Consider the following 23,026-nt stretch of genomic DNA (forward strand, 5'->3'; position numbering starts at 1 on the left):
ACAACGTCCATAAAAGGCTATGGTGAAAAAACGACGTTGAGTACAATTCATTCAAGGTACTAAATACGGATGGATATCACAGCTGGAGACGGTTTGTGTGCACAGCAAGAAACCGCGGGTGACGACGTTCTCGACCAACATCGTGTTCGATGACAACCAACAAAACAGCAAACCAAACACAACAAACAGCGGACTTAAGTAAATAGACAAACAAAAAGCAAAATGGATATTAAACAAATTCAATTATATGATAATGAATTACATTTTGTCACCATATTTTATCGAGTAAATGTTTGTTATTATTGTTATCGTGGAACGGGTACTTTCACGGATAAGCCGACAACTCTCCGTTCTCTTGGACAGTAATTGCAATTGTAGTTATATTTTATTCAATACACTTACCGCTGCACGTACTCACCGAAAGAGAGAGAGAGAGCAAAGAGTGAAAAATGAAAGAAACCGACAGAGAGAAAGACACATGTACAACAACAACGGTAAAATAACTCGACAATAAAACACTCGCGCATTTCAGTGCTGTATATATCGTTTGTCGCCCGCCCCATGCCTCAAACACTTTTTATGCAGTTTCCATTTCAATTGCGATATTTTGATGTTCATTTATACCACTGCCACAATTACTGTCACGTGCAATATTTTTAAACGGATTTACAGTGGGATATCGCCGTTAGTTGAGGGAAGCATTTTAATGTGTGTATGTGTGCTGTACCGTGTGCACCATGTCTTCTCTTCGCCCAGTTAAACAGACTGTGTCATGTTGTGCACGGCGGATGAACGATGAATGAAATGGAAAATTCGTAATTTCGGCAAAACATGCAATTGCAAGTAAAATGTTAAAGCGCAATTTGATCGTTGTTGTTCTCGTTATTTTCTATCTGGTTTTGGTTGTATTTTGCAACAAACACTGTGGAAAAAGTAATAAAGTTTCTCTGATTGTGAAAATCGCGTCAACAACTTTCATTTCTTCAATAATTCGGTACTTAGTTTATTTTTTCCATTTTTTTCTTGCTACCGTCAATGCATTTGAATGCCCAGCTCGCCTGTATCTTAATGCTGTGCAGGTTTTTATCACTAAAATTATAGAAATTTATCGATTTATGTTGCGATTTAATCATAATGCCGGTATTATATGTATTTCCTTCTTCTTTACAATGAAATAATTTGTCATTTTTGATCGTGAAATGCCTGCTCACGAACACCATATTATTTGCCGGTATTATTTAGCATCCATAAATAATGTGAATTTAAACTATAACATACCTTCAACGATATCAACTTTGATTAATCCAAAGTACTACGCCGGTAAATCGTTCGTGCAATTCAAATTAAGCAAATTACGCGAAACGAAATTTTGCCGTTTATCATCGACGCCAGAAATTTGTCCAAAGTGTATCTTTAGTATGAATGATCTCCGCACGATTTGTTATTGCCGCAGTTGATTGTAGTTTGGAAATAAGAATTTTTAAGTTCGGATTATGGGCGATGAAAAAAAATGCAAATCCGCTCATCAGCGTGCATGCTTATTTTCCACCTCAATTGTTATTATTATTATTAATTTGCGATAAAATTAATTCGCAAAAAAAGCGAAGTGCAACACAAGCGGCACTGTTTATCAAAATATAACAGTCAGAGTAGCGCACGGAAATGGGAAAACTGCTTAAAATGCAAAAGATACAGTTACATAGACTGAATTATATTTATATGACTATATGAATGGTGAAGTATATATATGCAAGTAACAGTGTTTGGCGTTAAATAGACGACTCAATTTGCGTTTGTATTGCGAAAATATACTATTCGGTCCTGATGTTTACCTGTGAATTGCGTCCTACAGCTAATGGAATTTATGTTAATAAATATTTCACGGGCGAAAACGATGAACCAAGGAGAATGAGTGCTCAAAGAAAGCCAGAGAAAAATGGTTTGGAAAAAATGGCAAGAAAGGATGTCCGTTACGGTATAATATGTTTCGGGCTTGTTTCAATGAAATTTAATGCATATTATGAATACACTGACATTCGAAAGTCTCTTGCTATTGCTCTTCCTCTCTCACTCCCATGTGAAGCTATTTTATTTAATTTTTATTACGATTTTTGCTGCTTTTTGTTTCATTTTCCAAGCGGTTTTACACGAGAATGGTACTGAAAAGGACAAACCGAATGAAAAAGAGAGAGGAAGACAGAAAGAGATTGCTCAACGACTGCTGGTTTGTAAAAAGCGGGCCAGCAAAAACCGATGATATCATTAAGACCACAAGGTAATGTGGAAGGATGAATGCAAACATGCAGCAAATATGTTAACCATACGAATGTGAACAACGAAATGAACAGACGAGACAGAGAAAGTGAAAAGGGGAAAGAGAATATGCATTTGCATATATTTCTATGGAAAAGTCAGAGTACAAACTGCAGTCATCTATTGGCATCAAAAACTTGGTGTACGTGGCATAAAACCTCGACGCTTTGAAAATGGACAAGACTTGTTTTATGGTCTTTTTGTGTTGTTATTGTTTTCACACGATTGTCGTAAACAATGTCGAGGCTTGAAAATGTGATGATACATCGAAATATGTATCGCCTTCAAGTGCGTTTTAAATCTCGAAAAATCCCGACCTATGAATTGGTACACACTGAAAATTGAGTCTGTGCTGTCTTTCTTTCTCTTTCTCTCGGTGCCATCCTATATTATGCATCTATCGGGGTGATTTTATAGCAAACCACTTCCGATTTGTCTTATTCAGACTTTCCGTTACTTCCTGCTCTGCTTTTCACGATGAAAATGTAGCATAATATACGTCTAATAATTTTCGACTCTTGGTACGTGCAGGGAACGGAACTTAGCAAAAGGATTTTCTCGAAATTACTTTATGATATGCGGTGATTCGTGTTTCAACATGAGAATATTGTGTAAATGTGTGTATGCAAAGTACATGAGGTAAGCGGTTTTGTCTCAGAAATATTTACACACACACATAGCTTGGTCTTCGTCTCTCTTCGCTATCCATGCACAATTTCATTCTCATACATTTGCACAACCAAGTCAGAATCAACATTCTGGCCAACGCCATTGTTTAACCCTTTGATCTACACTAACACGCTGTGTCTACACACAAAATCTGATTCAAAAATAATTCATTTTGCTAACAAATCATCATTATTTTATGGCCTTACACAGAATGCAATCCATAAGGTCTACATACAATGTTTACACACTACAGAACAGCTAATTCGCAATTTTCCTCAATCACACGTAGTGTGGAATCGAACGATTTTCAATAAATTTATCAGTTTGACAAATAAAAAATCGCGAGTCAATTGAATTTTGTATTTTTGAAATTTAATGGAAACTTTCGATTGATCTAATTGGAGACCAGAAATAGCAGCACAGAAAGTGACATTGTAGAGAAAAAATAAAAATAAAAATAAAACGTTGTAGCACCACAATGTCTGTGCAAAAACCACATGGATGTCAAAATTGAAATCGAGCCGGATAAATTATTCAGTGAAATCGATTAACCACAATCTGTTAAATAATGTACAAGTTGGTAATCACCAATGGACTATAATGATCCATCGGGCGTGTTTCGATTCCAATACATTACAATTCCATCGGTTCAGTTTTTGCGAAATGCCACTCTATCCCATGTCTACGTACGCGCTTGCTTGCATATGTACATTTGTGAAAATATATGTGTGTAGAGCGGCACGTTTGTTTGCATATGTGTATATACTTTGTTCGATAAAAATGTATCAGTTTCTATTTTTTAAAATTCAAATACACAAATGTTTAGTGCCCCCCGACATTCTGGATTTTCCGACGTCAACCGATATGGTCGTTAATGAGAACAGTAATATTACGTTGATATGCGAAGCAAAAGGTTGGTAAACGAACTTGAAGACTACAATTTTTTTTTTTTTAATAATTTATCACTTTTCGGCGCCAATAAAAGTTCAGATACAAATAATTTCCCGTTTTTTTCTTCTTCTTCTGTTTATTTTTCGTCTGTGTGTCGGCCTGTTTGTTGCACCGTTGGGAGTACAGGTTCGCCGAAGCCAAACATAACGTGGAAACGAGAAGGACCCACAGCCAACCATCCAGCAGGTAAGTTTATGAGAGCGTTTTCCATGACACCGAATAAACCGTACCAATAAATAAAATATTGACGAGTTCAACGAATATGAGCAAGAGTCCGTTCTTTTCATTTGGAATAGTGGAAACGGACACGATACTCTGGGAATTTCTGTTTATTTTTTATGTTATTTCTTCAAACAATTTTTTGCCGGCTCATCGTTATTCGTCGTCAACGTGCACATTGCACCCGCCATTCATCGCTTTCTTCAGTGTATTTTTACTATTAAAGCCAATGTTTTGTAGTTTTCACTTCTTTGTCGACTGAAACAGCAAATTAGGTCGGCCATAATTCAAAAACACCACAAGATATCGTAGACGCAAACAAAATCGAATCGAAGCAAACCGTCGGCATAACAATTTACAAGAAACATTTGTTATTGTATTGATTTAAGAGCGGCTTTTGTAGCTATTGTACAATGGAATACTCGCAGAGAAATTGTATTCAGTATTTCTCGCTTGTCAATGCAGAATTTTTCCCTCTCTACAGACTGATATTTTATTGCAATTACTTGAGAAAACCTTTGGAATAATGCATGAAATAATAATTTTTGAAGACTTTGAACGTGAACAAAATTTCGTTTTTTTTTCAGTTTTTTTTTTATCATTGAAAAAAGATAAATACATGTGAAGCTTACATTTCGTAAATTGAATCTAATGTAAAGCAAAATAATTATACACAATCTCAATCCTAATTATCCTAGTTATTATTGCATGAAATAGCCATGTCGGCATTTTACGCATCCCATACAATCCAAATCGCGCAAATGGATTTAATGGCATTTTCTCTTCTCTTCGGCTTGTTTTATGCGTGTTTATTTTCTTCACACCATTAAAATTCATGGCAGACCACCACTTTGATCGTAATAATAATGTCTATTGCAGAAACCGACCAACCAACCGATTAGTATCTGTTTTTATTGATTGCTCACACTGACCTATTGACGTGGCTTTGAATCGACCACAAATATACGCTTGATGTGTTTTATTTTTCGGTATGGTTGTTATCCATTTCATTTTTATGCGTATCGAAAAGTGATAAAATCTTGCATCAATATTTGCTTAGGACGTTTTATGATACTCATACACGCGTTCACGATTCGCACTTCCAATTTAATTTTGAAACCTTCGAAATTAGCACATATCACATTCGCTGGTATACCACTAAAACGTGCAAAACCAATATCTATTATTAATGCAAACGATGAAGTGAAGCATGAACATAAATTTCATCTAATTTGTTTGATGTAAATGCCAAAAAAGTGTACGTTTTTCGCAGCAAATCGCTCAATGGTACATTTATAGCAAATCAATTTGAAATTGAGACCATCAATGCGGTACAATCTGCGAATGTCACAATTTAGAAAATTTGCATGTATTCATCATTCATTTGCGCCAATAAAAAGTGAAAGTTCATTCGAGAATAGTCAGAAAAAATGTTTAACAACAATACATGGTCACATCTCATTCCTTCTTTCTCACCTTATATTTGATTAATGCTTTTGCATAATAATAACTATCTTCGGGATCTACATGCAATTTCCATGCTTCGTTTTTGTATTTTCAATCGTCAACAATACTAAACGTATTTTGCGTCTTACTCATTAACTGCCTTGTGTCAACCGCACTCATAATGCAGATTGTGAATCATTTTGATTTATCGAATGAATCTCGATGTTTTCATTTCGTTCGTTTGAATAAGCCAAAAATAGAAGTGGAAAATAACGACCATGACAGTCCAATAATATACGGTTTGTTGACGTGCGTAAAAGAGCGTGCCAAAACAAACAAAATTAATCGAATTCTAGTGAAGAAGAAGAAAAAAAAAGAAATAAATGACACCGAACAAACAAAATCGTAAATCGTGTGCACACACAATGTACAAATTATTTGCAGCACGAACAGTAAAACACCGTACATATACACCAGTACCACGTGCGACTATTACTAGTCTGCAACGCTAAATTAGCCTAAAACAAACCAAATTGGTATGGTTTGTAACGCGGAATCGCATGAAACATACACACTACATTGAAATTCAATTTGTTAGACGATTTTGTTTATTGTTATCAATTTTTGGAATTTCAGAAAATACATTCTTAGGCACTTTTATGGCGCTAGCAAACCAATTCATCAGAACAGTTCAAATGGAGACATTTTTCTTTCGTTGATTTAGGACATTTCCTTGTAATTTCTTTTTTTGCTTGAACTGTGTCATTAAATATGTTCCATTTTCACTGAAATGGTATACTATGCGACGCATGGGAACTAAAAATTTTGTAAAAAGACCACAAATAGTTTTATTTTTCAATTGACCAAATCCCAGCATAATGAAAATTCTCTTGAGTAATTTACTCGGAGTAAAATCCATAAAGTAGCCTCTAGAACACTAAGCAAATAATAAAAATCTCCCTTTCTTCAAATATTCCATGTGAAAATACGAGTAAATTGCAATCAAAATATACAGCTGCAGTTGCAACCATTAAATTCAATGCAAATGTGTAGAGAAAAAAAGAAGAAAAAAAACTGCACAAACAAGATAAGAAGTAGAAGAGCGAAAAAAAAAACAATGAACGGGGAGAGTACATTCATCAGCCCTGGGAAAAATAACGTGTGTTAAATGTGTCTATGGAAAAGAATGAAATTAAAACTTTTTTTTATTCCGCCATCGTGTTCCACCCTTGAATTGAGTATTGTCTCATTTTATGTGCCGAGACTGTATTGAACCGATTGTCAGCTGCTTTGATGGCGACACGTCCGCTGCCGTTTGCAAACAAATTGTTTTCATTGCATCAATAAAGGCACTAATATATTAATAATATAAAAAAATAGCAGAAAAATATTTGAATATTTTTTTTATTTCGGTAAATTCAACACGCGAATTTTCCATTACAACTGATTATAAATCGACCATTTGCTAATATTTTGCATTTTGTATGCAATTGTCTTTTTCCCAGCCATTTGCTCATTTCATGAAGTATGAAATTTTGTTTTATTTTCATTTCACCCCAATTTTCAACGACAAAATGATCGCGATGGAGAAAGAAAGAAAAAAAATAAAATGAAGGGCGAGAGTGCCAGTTTCTTCACAAACAAAATTATAAATATCACAATATAATCGTATAATATGGTACACGAACGTCGACTTCTCACTATGTTTTATATACAATATATTCAAATTTACATGCGAAATGTAAACATAAACGTAGCATTTTCCAATGCAAGACTGAATATAAATGTCTTTTCACTGTGTTTTTGTGTGTGATTATTATTATTACTGTACCGTTCTTCATGTAGGTCGTTATCATTATACATGGAGTATCGATTTTTGAAATGAACCAAAGAATATTTGAAACGCCATTAAGAATGAGACCGACTGCTTTTCACGGCTTTTCAACGGAATCTCCAGTTGAGCTTTTTTTTTGTTTTGATGCAACAAACAGACTAATGGACATCCTTAAATATCGGATAAAACATAAATCTATATTCGATTCAAATAAATTCTGTTAGCTCATAGAAATGCATTCGAAAATTACACTTGTGATTTTAATCTGCAAGTGGGATAAATACTTTCGAAAACGGATGCATTTGAGTCAAGTATCAACTAAACTTCCCATAATGATAACAATGGAATTCATAAAATAAATATTTGCTTAGGAAAACGTTAGAGCATGTAGGTATTTTAATGTTTACTGCAATTAAAGTCCTATTGAATTCAGATTTATTTACATGCTTTCCCGAAATAAAACAGGAAAGAACTTACATTAAAATTTAAGGAGAAGGAAAAGAAAATTGAAAGAAAAGATTTTGTAAAGGCAATGTCCGGCCTCGGCAGATCCTTCGTGTTTTGCATCTATGTGGTGACGCCCTACGGAAAGGTTACAACACCAACGGCAATTTTTCTTTATGTAATGAAATATTTTCTTATTACAGCTGCTGCTTTGGCCGTGTTCCGTTATTTGTAGACAATCGAAAATAATACCAATGTATTTTTAAGCAAATGACAAAAAAACTGCTTAGGAATTATGCTGAATCGCCATAAGTTATATACATTTAGCCTTATAAATATATCGATGCTTTATAATGCATCCACTTATCCCCAGCATTCATGAATTTGAATTTCCAATAGCGGTCCATTATACGTATTTTGATAAATATATCGAAAGAATCGGGTTGCAATGTTTGGCCATAAAACTTTTACACGATGCAGAAAATAGTTACGGAAAAGCTTTCAGAATTTCAGTCCAAATCAAAAGTGATTGCAATGATATATATGATGATGTTCATTTTACATTTTATGGGTGATTTGGAATGTTTTTTTTTTAATTTTAAATATAGAGCTGGTAGTTAAATATGCATCTATTAATGAACGAGGTTCTGTTGATGGTGTGCTATAAAATCTATGTTCAATCATTCCGAGGGTGGAAAGCACTTTCAGTGGTCATTAAATTCGTAACCACTGCTAATTAAATGCATCATATTTTATTTGGACTGTGCAAATATTTGTTGGTTCACTATTACCTTACCGCACACACCTAGTGGTAAAGTATTGGAATCGGTCGAAAAATTAACACCCCTCAAAAACGTGTTTTCTGGATGTTTTGTTGAGGCCAGGGAACACGAATCTAGCGTTTTTTCGATGTCCGAATGTATGTGCGTACCTTGTACGCTGTACGCAAAAATTCGTCAACACGATAACCTTCAAACAAGAAAAGTAATTTAAAATCTGACTTCACAGGATGATCAGGGGCAGACATTATAATGTGATATTTTCAGCCAGATGAATCAGCTCAGCCAGATATCGTCAGCAGCTGAAATTGAGTGGAAACAATAGAAGTGATTGTTATGGTTATAATTACACTTACATTGCTATAATCACTATAACAATCACTTTTATTGTTTTCACTCCATTTCAGCTCCTGACGATATCTGGCTGAGCTGATTCATCTGGCTGAAAGTATCTCTTTATAATGTCTGATCAGGGGTCGCGAGGAATTGGAGGTCGCGAAAAAAACCATTAGATTTTGAGCGACTTTGGTTGATAGAGTCATGTCTGGTGTGATGCCAATGGGCATCCATGGGAAAAATTCCATTTTTCTTCCAAAAGTGGTATTTAATGTATTCTTAAACACTCAAAAATGTGTATTGGGGGTTTTTTGGCACGAAAAAACCGAATATGATATAAGTTTTGCGATACAAATAATTTTCGGCACACTTTTCATACAAAAATTTCAAAAGAAAAAAAATTGAATTTTTGTATGGAAGTCATGCCTGTATGATATCGTAATGAGCTGAAACGTTGCACAGGTTATTTTTAATTCGTTCTCTCTCTTCTTTACAGTTGTATTTGCGGAAGGACCAATATTGCCCATACCACGTGTTGATCGTACTATGATGGGTTGCTATTTATGCATAGCATCCAATGGTGGTATGTAGTTTCATGAAATTATTGGCCAATAGTTTTCCGCTATGGATATAGCGGCTGCTATTTCATTTGCGCTACTTAACAATGCTCAAAACGTGAAGAAAACAAAGATTGCACACAGCACACGATTTAAATAGCGCCTATGAAATAGCGGCCGCTATATCCATAGCTGAATACTATTGACTGCCAATACATAATTTTTATATAATACAGAAATTTCTATATATTTCTATGTATTTCAATGTATATCTAGTGCCGCCGAGTGTTAGTAAACGAATAACATTGATTGTACACTGTAAGTAGGCAAATATTCATTTATTATGCATTTGTTGTTTGTTCCCGATTCGTTGCCGCGCTCACTCGCTCTCCGATTTGTTTAGCGGCTAATTCAAATTATTATTTCGGATTTACACACAAATTATATGCGAATTTCCTGTTCGTCCCTGTGTGCAATTCATAACATATTCACATTCAAACACATGCCGGCGGTAAACCGAGCGTGATTTAATGCCGCTGGCTTGTAGTCGTTCACCATACAACAACGAATAAATGATTGGAATTTTGTCACAACATTTTTTTTTTACACAAAAAGTATTATATCCATTTCACATAACTATAAAAATTCAAATATAAAATCAAGCAACGAGCTAGCAATTGCATGCCGATTGAAATGAAATGATGAAAATAGTTTGTGTGCAAAAACTATGAATGCTAAATTATTTGTGACTTGGATTGATGAAAAATGGTGGTGGTGACCTGAAAGCCGAAAGAAGGGTCACACTTACACACATAGAAATGTAGGAATGCTCGCGCGTCCACTTCGAATATCTATTCGCGTGCATTTGATTGATATTTGCGGCACCGCTCTATCCAATTGATGTTGTTGTTGTTTTTTGACTAAATGCGGGTGAAAGCTAAGCATTTATATCTTTGCATATATATTGAGTTATTAATATAGAAGTCAAAGTTGGTTGACAATGGTTCACAACAGGATTTTCACACATCAATCACACACGGAAATCGATATGAATGATAAAATCATCGCTCCCATGAACGCAGATATTTGACAATTGAATGGTGTATCGGAGAGCGATTGATATTTTTTAATTTAATTTTAACATTTATTATTCAATTTATTGGGTCTTTTTTCTCAAAATTTCAGTTTCGCCGATGATCTCGATTCAGGTACGATAGGTCCAATTTGATATGCACTATGTAACCGCAGTTCCCATACATTTATTGACCAAATTACATTTATATATGCACAGAATCAATTAGTCGGCGCTTACGAAGGGCAAAGTGTTTCGTTGCACTGTAGCACAGAAGCTTATCCGAAATCAATCAATTACTGGACATTTTCAAATAACAACAACATGAATAGTAACAACAACATTCTCGTGTCAGGTAAATGATTATTATTATTATGTATTTTGCCGGCTAAATTTTCCTCTCTTGCAAAGTTGCTTTTAAATCGTTCATACAAATTAAATGATGGTGTCATCAAAAGGCATATCTGCACATTTATATTGGTTTATTTTATTTCGAAAATGTAAGGATATTTGTTTTCATGAAACGACATTTTGACTAGACTAAAAATCACAAAGCAATGCAGAAAAATGCCACACGTTTCTCTCTCTCTCTCTCTTTATCCTAGTTCCTCTGTTCCCTTTTCTTGATAAAATCCATTTTTGCGCTCAAAATGCAAACAAATTAAATACCTCACTCTTATTTGTTCGTTGTGTGTACGGTTTTTGTTTTTCGATAAAGAGCAAATCGCTGAAAAAGCATAATCATAATGATCTCATTATTTGTATCTTATTTGATTCAATCGCATGAAAATAAAGTAAACGTACTGTGTGTATGCAATGCAAAAGAGACAGATAGAGACACGAAGAAAAGACGGATAAATATACAGAGAGCAGCATCAACATCATAGCAATAATAATAATTTAATGATAATGAAGATATTAATTGCGTACCGCACATACGAGAGATAGAAAATGTGTGCGAGTTTTATGCCTGTTCGGCATTCGACACAAACAAGCGTATAATACAATTTTTCTGCAAACACATCACGTTCCACGCCACAACAAAACCAACCATTATTCAATGCTACAGTGAAATTTGTATTAAAGACGGTATACGATGCTCGAACATATCGTCATGTGCGGGGGGCGGGCGGTGTGCTTTTGAAAGAGAGCATGTAGAGAAATAGAGAATTTTTGTGATAAATGAAAAAGAAACGCATTCGACAATGACGATGCGAACGATGCTTGCATCCGTGGTGACTCATACATTCGTTGAACAAGCTGAATATTATTATAATATGTGAATTAAGTCTAGAAAATATTTCAAAAGCAACCGCACCAAATGGAAAATGCGGAATGTCGAATGAGTTTTTACGATGCCGAATAAGCGCCCGGGATTTCTCACATGAAAAGTTTTTTTTTTTTTTTTTGCATAAGCCGCCTTACCGTCATTGCAAACATTTTTCTTTGTAAGGTGTAATTTATAATGCATCTAGTGGTAGATTGTTTATGGTTTTTATTGACGAGGAAAATTGTGCATATTAGTTTTTAACGTGGTAACTTTAAATCGTGCTGATTGAAGCATCTTTGTTTGTACGCGGCACGTTTAACGATAACATGAAAATGGAGAATTTAATTTTTGAACGTTGAAGAAAATGAAGAAAAAAAGCGAGGTCTGTGTGCGTCTATGTGAACCGAAAGCATGTCGAGCAAAGCGGAGAAATCCACACGTGATCCTCTCTCTCTCTCACATGGATGCAAGTTCTATTGAATCGAACCAACTAATACGAAAGTAAATGTTTTGTAATTTATGGCAGGAGATCTTATTTAAGAGCAACAACAAAAAAAATTACAACGGAATTTACAAATTCAGTTAATATTACCGGCGTGGTGTTCACATACGCGCCCGTTTATACTCTCTCCAATCTCCATGTGTGTATGCTTCACATTTATGCGAGTGGAAAATGCGTGTATGCATGTAAATCGAGCATTATCTTTGTGAATTCGAGTGTAAAATATTCATGCTTTGAATGAGGGCATAATTTTGATTATATAAATTTTGCGGGTGTGAAATCCGTGTATGCATGTGAGGGCGTTAAAGCCGGCACCCATCGAGCAAGACAGAAATAAGTAGCAACAGTGAGCAAGACATGCTCGTTACAGCTGACGTTCCCTCTGTCTCTATCAAAACACAAACTTGGATCATACTCATAGCGCCATTAATCGATATACAGTTTTCATTTTTCTCTCATGACTACCGTCAATATCAACTGATCAAAATCGTACAATTGCATATCTGACCAAACGGAAACCATTGAAACGAAATAAATGATTGAACACAAATTATTGATGAAGTAATATTCAATGAACCATTCGGTTTTGTCCGCAGACAGTTAAATCGCATCGCCAACCAAAGCCAAAGCTTTTTTATCCAACTTTCTCTTTTCATTCCACTGGGTCATGTCCATTTCACTTTCTTTTTTTCTGTCTCTCTTTCGGTTTTGCAACGATTTTTTCTATCCATTTTTTATCGAGTGGCTCAAGTCTACAGTCAGCAATTAAGATGCTTGAAGAAGCGTAAATATTTAAATAGATTCGGTTTTGGTGGTGTTAAGTGCTTGCTGTTTTTTGTATTCTGTTTTTGTGTCTAGAGAATGAATTGTTTGCCAAACGGATAGAAATGCAAGCGGATTTATTTAATTCATAAATGCCATGGTATAGTGGTTTGCCAAATAATACCAGTTTCCAGCGAATGAATCGGGGCACATTGAAAAAATAACATATTTTAAAAATAAAATGCTTCCATTAATTAGCGCGCGTCAAATGAAAAATGGCAATAAATGAAAAATGCACTCGGAAAAAGCTCTCTTTCGCAATTTAAAAGTATTATTTTGGTTTCATCTACTTTTTCTCTCCCTCTCTCTTGCTTTCGTTACATCGAAGGCGATGGAGCGTGTGTATGAAAGAGAAGGAAAGTATTACAACAAAAAAATCTTCATTTCATGTGCAACTGATGAAAATGGACGTAAATAATCAAAATTGGTTCATTTCAGTACATTGTTAAATTGTTAAGTTTTATTTGCAACAATTTAAAGTGAAACTCATTGAACAATATGCACTAATTGGTGCGCGTAATTTTTCAGCCTCGGTAAAATTGACAGACATAATCATTAGTGGTAATGAATACAGTTGTCAATTGGTAGTGCGTATATTATTACATTAAAGTGGTGAGCGACTGTAGTCTCTGTGAAATTGAAGTTCGCGCAACCGGCCAACAAACAATCGACATATTTGGAACTCAGGGTTAAAAGCTGGCAAAATTCGAGTCCATATTTTCCATGAGCGATGAACAAAAAAAGAAGAATCCACCAAAGTACACGCAGGGTTAATGCTCAGGTTATGAATAATTACCATACAGTTATAAATCTGATGTTGCGTTTGCTGCACTTAACGATAAACAACAATAGATCATACTAACAATTGACGTCCGAAGCGATATAGAGAAAACGATTGGAAAATATATACAGATGGAAATCGTGATTTAATTCGATTCCATAAGAGCCGTTATTTGTTTGTTCTGATGCGTTTTTTTGCACGCGCAAATTTGTATTGAAATCAAATTCATTCCCTTTTCAATCGATAAGAATGCATAAATTGCAATTCATTAAAATAAAGTATACACAAATCACGAACACATTAACGTAATATTTCACATGATGAAAATGATGAAAATGATGAAAGAAATACCCTCATGAGAGAATTATTATAATCCGCACACCCGCCCACCATGATATCGTTGAATTATTATGAATTAAGAATATAACGAAGTGTATTTATATTCTTGAAGATAATCTCGAATAGAGATCTGATTTTCTCTCGTTGTGCACAATAAATTTTCGCACATTCCTTCATTGTCGTGTTTTGATAGCTTCATGGCATCACAAATAGATTACATCAATTACAGTTAAATGATGGACCCCTTAGTGCTCTTCTGATGCCAGATCATCGTGAATTTAATTATATATTTTTGCAACGCGCATTTGCCATTCACCAAATTTGATGAACTAACGACTCACATTTAACCACTTGAAGTGGCGAAAATTATGACACTTCAAACATAAAGAAACTACTAAATGCTCTCTATCGCTGTTTTCATCTCTCAACTTACGCTCTATAGAAACATTGAAATGCTTTCATTAGATATGTCTTACCAACCAAAAATGTGAATGTGTGTGTGTATGTGAATTTTCGTCAATGGCACACCACACCACCGACACATAAACTAAGTGTGAAGTGTCATGAGTGTGGCGAAAAGACGTCTATTCACGATTCATTTAAATGGAGCGAAAATGTTCGAAGCCAAAGTTTCACACTTATATACTGCACAAAACATAAACCAGATATCTCTTGCTCTTGTTGCTGAGTAGAATGCACATCTTCAAACTTTTCAATTGTGAATTGATGTGATTTTCCGAAGTAAGTCATTAAATATGAATTGAAAACAATTGAATTAATTTTCGAATTCAAACTATTAAATGAGTACAATCACTGATTTTCCCATAGACAATCATAATTCTATGAAATAATATAAGTTATTACCATTCTATCTGCGTAAGTTTATTTGTATGAACGATTTTCTTCAATTGCAACTTTTAGAAGTGGAGTGTTTTTCAAGCGAAAATGCACTTGAAATAATTGGATTTAGTAAAATAATGTCTCATTTCTTTTATTGATTAGGTGGAAATTTTGAATCGATACTCAATGAGAGTACGTATAAAATAGACATGACGCTTCGCATCAAAGCGATTGGTCCAAACGACTTTGGTTCGTAAAAATGCGATTTTCCATCTATATAAATCTATTTATAAAAAAATTATTTAAACTGAATCAGGTTCGTACAAATGTGTAGCAAAGAATTCCCTCGGCGAAACGGACAGCACAATTAAACTCTACAGTAAGTTAAATCGATCTAGCTACACTAGAAATGAATATGTTGCATCGCTTCTTGTTATACTTTAAAAAAAAATCACCAAATTCATGTTTGCAATTTATTATTTGTATTCTGTGTCAAATATCATCCAAAAATTGTCAGAAATAGTTAGCGATATTTGAACGCGTTTCCATTTTATTTTCATTTCCATGGTTATAAATATAGTTTTTCAAGTTAAATAAGGAATGAATTTTTGTATTTTCGTTTGCGTTTATTTTTAGAAATTCCGAAAAATACTATAAATTCGATTGACACACCGGAGAAACCGTACAGAGGTACGTTTTACAAATTGGTTTTGCCATTTATTTTGTACTCTCAATTTTATATGCGACAAGAAATCCACTATTGCATAGTTGTCAAAATTATTTTCATGATTTTACTAGTTTTTTTTCATAGTTTGCTGGTGCCCTTTTTTCTCTATCGCTTCTTTTATTCTCTTTCTATCTGATTATTTTCTAATCACTTCTTTCCATGATTGGTGATATAATCAGATTCCTTTGTTTTTTTTCGGCCATGTAATTTTGTGAGTGTGCTCCCGTTGGTAGTTGATCGTTAATTTTATTATATAAAGACGCAACTCCTTTTTTTCGATACAGGGAAAGCTCGCAAAGGAAATAATAATTATGAGTCTAACGATATTGCTGATGATGACCCCGAAAATGCAAAAGGTAAGTTATTTGCTTTTTTGTTCGACAATGCGAACAATGAAGCTATTGAAATTCAATTTGACGTGAACTATTGTTGATACCATGAAACCAGAGACCAATTCAGTTTCTGTTCCACCTTTTATTGAAATTCATTTGATTTCTCGCTATTCACTTGAAAACTGTTCCGTTTCGTATTATTAGTAGAGAGAACTCTACCCAATAATTATAATAACAAATAATTACACAATCGACTCTCTCTGGGAGGGGTGGTTCTCGTAAATTGAAAAATAATCGCTAGAAAATTATACGTATAGTTTGTTAATTCTTTGGAGAAATGAGGTTTACACGCTCGATTTTCGGCCAATGTACATATATGTTCATTGTTCATCGATCAACTTTGGCCGTTATTACTATTTTGACCGTTGCGAATCAGTCGTTGATTTATTATTCTTGTCACCCAAAAAAAATGAAATTTCATTGTTTTATTAATTGGAAAGATTTCTAGTGAAAACATTTATATATGCGCGATGAAATTTGAAAATAAAAAAACTCATGTTGGATGGACATTTTTATTTCATAAATTATTTGTTACATTATATGGAATTTCCAATGCGAGTGCAATATTTTCCATTCATATCCACAAGAAGATTGACTTTTAACTCGTTGGTATGATCACCTGCCGTGATTGCAACTGCAAATTATCTGTTCAACATAGTCAGTGTTGGTGTTTGTTTCAAGCATTCAATGGTGTCATTTACCATCAAATAATTAGCATGATATTTCGTGCAGAATACATATATTTTCAATTTTATCAACACCACATGCACCATACCAAAACCCGAGAGCTATTGATGCTTGAAATAGCTGAGCACACGCACAGCACTCATTCATTTATAAGCAACTGTACATAGTACACATTTCACATTCATCGCAACATAATATCATCTATTCTCTGGAAATTGTGCTAAATTGTTAACGAACTCAACGAAATAAGCTCGGTTTTGGCATGTGATGCACTCTCAAAAACCTCCCCTCTAACTATCCAAACGGACTCTCTCTGTCTCTATCTCTTGACGTGTGTTAAAACATATTATATGGTGGAAATGATTCATTTGAAAATGTGGTCAAAATAGTTTCCACTGTTTGATGTACATATAAATAGTTTCGGAACATGATAAAACAGTTGTGTATTGTCCAATTGCCCGTATAATCATCATTTGTACAATCACATGAAATCACATATATATGAGATTTGACTATGCTTTTGCAAAGTCATCTATATTTATAAATGTGCATTGTCTCCGAAGGAAATGTTTAATCTTCAATGCAATACCATTGTTTATATATTTGATTGGTCTTGGCAAATATTACAACATTTACACCATCGTGACCCAATTTCAATCAGATTGTCAAACAAATTTCCGCAAATTTATGCCTCTAATTGATGGATTGATCTAATCTGTATTTAATTGAAAATATAAATCGTAAATATTTCAGTAAATGTCAATTATTTACATATTTCAGACAGATTTGGTAGACAAAATTTGTTCCAGATTTTCACATTTATACTTCAAATGATCACCATAAAACTTTGGAAATCTTAATTTTGATTTAGAATAAAAATATTCTGTTAGTTTTGTTTATTATGTAAATGCCACGTACCATATAATATTTCCTTGAAGTCCCATCTTTTCATTCATATAAAGCTGAGCAGAAAAGCCTAAATGGTCAATGCGGGAAAGTCACATAAAAACACCTTACAGGGCTTATTTTGGAACCTTCCCAAATAGGTTGCAGGGAAGTACGCGATAACTTTTTAAAAACGACGAACTCCATCTCTTTTGATTTATTCGAGAGCTCCCGAATTTCACGTTCGTTCGAACAAAATCCCGACTTTTGCATTAATCGAGATGGTTTCAGTCAATTTTCTTCGATATATTCGGAATATGTGTAAATTACACGTTTTAAATAGTGAAAAGCTTTTCTATTTTCTCTTTGGCCGAAATATATTTGAAAAACTCTTAATTGCTTTGAAGTTTAACAAAAAAAATATCGTTTAAATTATCGCTAATTGTTCAAATAAAATTTGTCAACGAAACATCAACAACGTCATGAAAATTTGACCGAAAAAACTATGTATTGAATACGCAATAAACACAATGGCATATTTATGTAGTCATAAATTGATTCGTTGGCCCAAATGAATATTTGTATGGAATGTTTTGATATTAATTTCTTGTTTCGTAATTGCAGATTTAATGCGTGATGAACGAAATGGTCATAGCATCGTAATGTCATCAAACGCATTGCGAATGTGTTCGATATCAGTGGAAACGATGGTATTTGTGTCAACATTATCGACGACGCTTTTATCGATGGTTCGGACAACCACATCATCACTTTGATATCAATGAATAATGTCGCTTTCGATTGGTATGAATTATTGAATCGGAAATTTGCGGTGTACAAAAAAACAACAACTAAACCCAATCAATGAATTCATTGAACGTCATTTAGATATCACCATCAATTCAAAATATCCAATGCACTAATGCAAAATAAAAGCGCCACACGATTGCAGTTGTAAACGCCCGTAGCTGTATGATGAATAAATATTTAATAAATAAAAAACTGGACCGCATTCAACAATGTCAACAATTGAAATGCGTTGTTGTTGTTTTTTCTTCTTGAACATGTGAAAAATTAATTCCATAGATGCAAAAAAATATATAGTATAATAGAGAGCATATTGTTAATACCTGTTAATTTAACATAGGAACTGATGTAGAGAGAACGTATGTGCTAAGCTATATTTAGTATAATAAACAATCGAATTAAACTAAACCAACACACAAAAAAACCATATGACAAACAAACCATTGTAAATAGGAAAATAAAATGAAAATTTAATTATAACTGTGTATATTTCCAGAAATTGTCGTGCTTACAATAAATTCCGTTGAATCTGATCATAACGTGTTAATTATTGAGTGCAACTAAATGAATGTGCAATTCATGCAGACATGTTGCGACAGCAGCACTCTATTCATTTTTTTTTAATTAACACAATAACACATAAAGTTAAATTGAAGAGAAAAAAAGATATAAAAAATTCAAAGAACTGAGATAAATTCGATATATTTTTAAAACTAGGTTAAAAGTTCATTTATCTCATTATTTGTTTTAGTTGATTTCTATTTCAGATATGAAATTTTAGAGGTGACAAAACTACATAGTTCAACAATAATTTATGTATTACAATAAAAACAGCTTTATGTGGATGTTTGACTTCCTCCGCGTAAAAAGCTTTCAAGTGTCAAACGATTCATATATTCAATGAACACATCAAAATTGATAATTATGCACTACCCTTGTGGAAAATTACTGACTGACTAGTCAATAAACTAATTTGGCACGTTTTTGGCTAAAGCCAACTGAGATTGAAGTTGTTTTAAGTTGATTTGGCTGATTTTTCAGTCAATATTAGTAGAGAAAAATACAACTTAATTCAACTTCAATCGCAGTTGACTATATAGACAAAAACGTCCCAAATTAGTCATCTGTTTAAAATGACATACATAAACGACTTAAGTCGACAGGGTAGACAACTTCAGTTAACAAAATTCAATTTCAGTCGATTTCAACCTAACCAGTCAGTCAGTCACTTTTTTCCATACGGGTAAGAGGTGGATGATCTATTTCTGTCGTATTATTATCGATCTTTTCAATTTAGTTATAAAGCAAAAATAAAAATCATAACATATCTGACAAAAACAAATATCTATATATGTAAACTACTAGATACTACAGTGAACTCTTTTTGATGAAACTATCAAAGCCTCTGCCCTTTTGTACAATTTACTTAACAATACAAAATACACACATAAATTGCACTGTTTAGACTTGCGTCCCTATTAAGCGACTGTAACCAATGATTTTGAATTTATCGGCTAGAAAATGGCAATGTAGTCGATTGTCGCAACAAAATACACAACAGCTTGAACGTTTATTGCATGAATTATGCAATAAGTAACCATTATGAGATATATTGCATTGTAAAATGATTATTGATTTCCCAAATGCAGAAAACAAATAAAACCATTAAGTAACAAAGAGAAATCATGCTGTTTCATTTGATATAACGAACAATGCATTTGAAAACGGTTGGAATAACGATTGCTAATACATTTGAATTTGTAGCTAGTCAAGGTTTCAACCATTTCGAAATATGTCGGTGGAGAGCTTTCGACGCGGAAGCTGGGATTTTAGTACAAATATTTGAACGGTGTGAATAAATAAAGGGGAATGTAGAAAAGTGGAGCGAAACACATATTTTAGTACAAGTGGAGTATCCTATTTTTCAACCTCTTCTGAAAATTTGCTCAGCTGCAAACAACTACATGTAAAACAAGCTTTATAGTTGAAATTTAATGCGATTGCACCTTCTCAGGATAATTGTGTATGAATGCTTCCCATGAATATTGTATAAAACTTTTAATTACAAGCAATTGTAAGTCGTTTATCAATTTCATGAGCAAATATGTATATTCATGGAGTGAAACTCAAACATGTGCTTCTTCTTCAAAAACAATACATACACAAGCATCACATGTACAGCAGAAGTCAATAAGTATTCATCACAGAAACTAAGCTGAGTAGCACGCGCATGTATTTGTGTTTGCACTCAGCATTGTGCTGTTATGGCGTATACCTGTGATGTTTGTGAGTTTGTGTGTATGTATTGTTTGTGAAGAAGAAGCACATGTTTCAGGCTAACTCGTTCATATGTAAATTACATAGTTTTTCCGGCCCCTGTGTATATTTATAAAAATATATGTTAATTTGAATACATATATGTTTTCACTGAGGAGGAGCTTTGCTCTTCAGTGCCTCCTCTGAGCGCTGCTCGCATATAGTGCTGTGAAAAACGGTATCTGGTTTAAATGTAATCCTTGATGCCACTTACAATCTCAAAACGATTGTAGATCTCCCTGAAACTTCTTCTTTCGATTTACTCAACTTTCATTAGAGACTCTGAATGTGTTGCTCAACAGCATTTTAATACTTAATTTCCAGAATTTAGCCAACGCAGGCACAGTTGATGAGGAAATTCAGTGCGTTCATCAATACCTGATCATATATATTTTTAATATTTAGAATGAAATTTTATTGTGCTCAATTTTTTTTAGAGAAGTTACCTTTGGCTATCTAATCATTTTCAAAAAAAAAAAATCAAATTTACCCAAGCAAAGCAAGTAGTTAAGTGTTTTTTTTTGTTTTCGAACATGAAAAATTCAATCGACTGCAGGGCTTGTCACTTAAAAAAATTTCCCGTTCGTGCTGCTGCAAAGAGGGCTCTTGAAAAATATGTAAGTTTTAAAATCTATTGCAAAATTAAATTTTCTGTGTAAAACCTTCAAATTGTTTTTATTCAAGGAAGAGCATTTAAAAATAAAACGCCCAAAACCCCAAATCAGTAAAAAGAAAATTTCATCAAGAAGATTAATTCGAAATAGCAGTGATTCAGATGTGTCCAACGACAGTTATGATGAAATCAATCGTTTAAAAATCGAATCGACTCGTGAAACATCCGAATATTATGAGAATGAAATGGTAATATGTTTTATTTCTTGAGAAATGTGAAGTTAATTCCATGTGTATTAAAATAGGTAGGTTCCCCGCCACCAGTATATTTGAATCCATCTGAATCAGCCGGGTTGGAAGCAGAAGAGCCACAAGAGCTAACCGATCATTCGCAAACGATACCAGATGTTCCAGCCAAGCAAAGTTGTATAATTGGATGTGTACCAAATGAACCACCTTCAGATTTTGAGAAAAAATACAGAGGCTGTGCATTGATGTAGACGAGAAAAAAGACGTACATTTGTGCAATTTGATGAATTTCTTTTACAATGGATACAAATATACATTTTTGAATTGGCGCGTTTCATTCATTCATTGTCAAATTGACAAAGTGTTGATAAAATTGAATCATTTATTGTTATTTTTCATAGATCCAGCTTAAAATATAGTTCTTAAATAACTTACCGGAACTAAATGGCAATGCATATCTGATGCGTGTTTATTAAATAGATGCACAGCCGACCGATGAGATATGCTTTTTTTGAATTGAAATCAATAAACATCACTCAGCTATCAAATTTGATACGAATTGATTAAATTCGGAATTTTTTTTATAAAAAAACATCATTAAAGTGGTTTCGAGTAAACCACTAAGAATTAATGTTTACATAACATCCAGTTGATGTAATTAAAAATGCAATTGATGTTCTAATTTGAGATTTGTTTACTTATATTGTATCGTTCTTCACTTCTTGGTTGTCAGTGTTTCATTGTTAAATAATAAATAGAGTGTCAAAATTCATTATAAATCTCTTAAAATTTCTCTCTTAAATAAGGGGAAATTTGCTCAACTGCAAACAGCCGCATGTAAAATGAGCTTCATAATAGAAATTTAATGCGATTGCTCTTATTCAGAATAATTGAATATAAATGCTTAACTATCCTTGAATATCATATAACTCAATGAAACTTGTTGAAATTTCATCGAGTAACATTTGGAATTCAATGAAACAGACAGTCATTTTATTGAGTTATGAATTAATTTCACGGAAAACTGCCATATCCATCATATAACTAGTTCATTGATGGAAATGCGTAGACGATTCCAAATGAAAATTTGTTTGCGTATCGTTCAAGTACTCTGTTTAACACATAGTTGAATCAAGGGGCATTTTACTATATGCGAATGCCATTTTATACGGAATAT

At 33.7% G+C, this 23,026-nt stretch overlaps 2 protein-coding genes across 4 annotated transcripts in view; both read left to right on the forward strand.

The window, feature by feature from the left end:
* Positions 1–20,350, forward strand: part of LOC116341108 (protein amalgam-like) — a 45,271-nt gene extending 24,921 nt beyond the window's left edge. Inside the window, exons 6-17 of one of the 3 annotated variants that reach the window (XM_031767979.1) lie at positions 3,809–3,895; positions 4,060–4,119; positions 9,488–9,574; positions 9,825–9,866; positions 10,734–10,756; positions 10,840–10,975; positions 15,337–15,423; positions 15,491–15,553; positions 15,811–15,864; positions 16,186–16,257; positions 18,490–18,669; positions 18,754–20,350. In XM_031767979.1, coding sequence (XP_031623839.1) covers positions 3,809–3,895; positions 4,060–4,119; positions 9,488–9,574; positions 9,825–9,866; positions 10,734–10,756; positions 10,840–10,975; positions 15,337–15,423; positions 15,491–15,553; positions 15,811–15,864; positions 16,186–16,257; positions 18,490–18,641 — 863 coding nt within the window. In that variant the 3' untranslated portion in view covers positions 18,642–18,669; positions 18,754–20,350. Of the gene's footprint in view, positions 1–3,808; positions 3,896–4,059; positions 4,120–9,487; positions 9,575–9,824; positions 9,867–10,733; positions 10,757–10,839; positions 10,976–15,336; positions 15,424–15,490; positions 15,554–15,810; positions 15,865–16,185; positions 16,258–18,489 lie in introns of all 3 variants that reach the window. The other 2 variants (XM_031767978.1, XM_031767980.1) reach the window with 2 other exon arrangements.
* A 985-nt stretch (positions 20,351–21,335) lies between these two features.
* On the forward strand, positions 21,336–22,349 carry LOC116341352. Its single transcript, XM_031768354.1, has 3 exons — positions 21,336–21,605; positions 21,673–21,849; positions 21,906–22,349. The coding sequence occupies exons 1-3, from the start codon at positions 21,522–21,524 to the stop codon at positions 22,098–22,100; spliced, it is 456 nt and encodes a 151-aa protein (XP_031624214.1). The 5' UTR covers positions 21,336–21,521; the 3' UTR covers positions 22,101–22,349.
* The last annotated feature ends 677 nt before the right edge of the window (positions 22,350–23,026 follow it).

The sequence above is a fragment of the Contarinia nasturtii genome, unplaced genomic scaffold (assembly GCF_009176525.2).
Source record: "Contarinia nasturtii isolate CC-2019 unplaced genomic scaffold, AAFC_CNas_1.1 Cnas_scaffold_695, whole genome shotgun sequence".
In the NCBI taxonomy this organism is placed as follows: Eukaryota; Metazoa; Arthropoda; class Insecta; order Diptera; family Cecidomyiidae; genus Contarinia; species Contarinia nasturtii.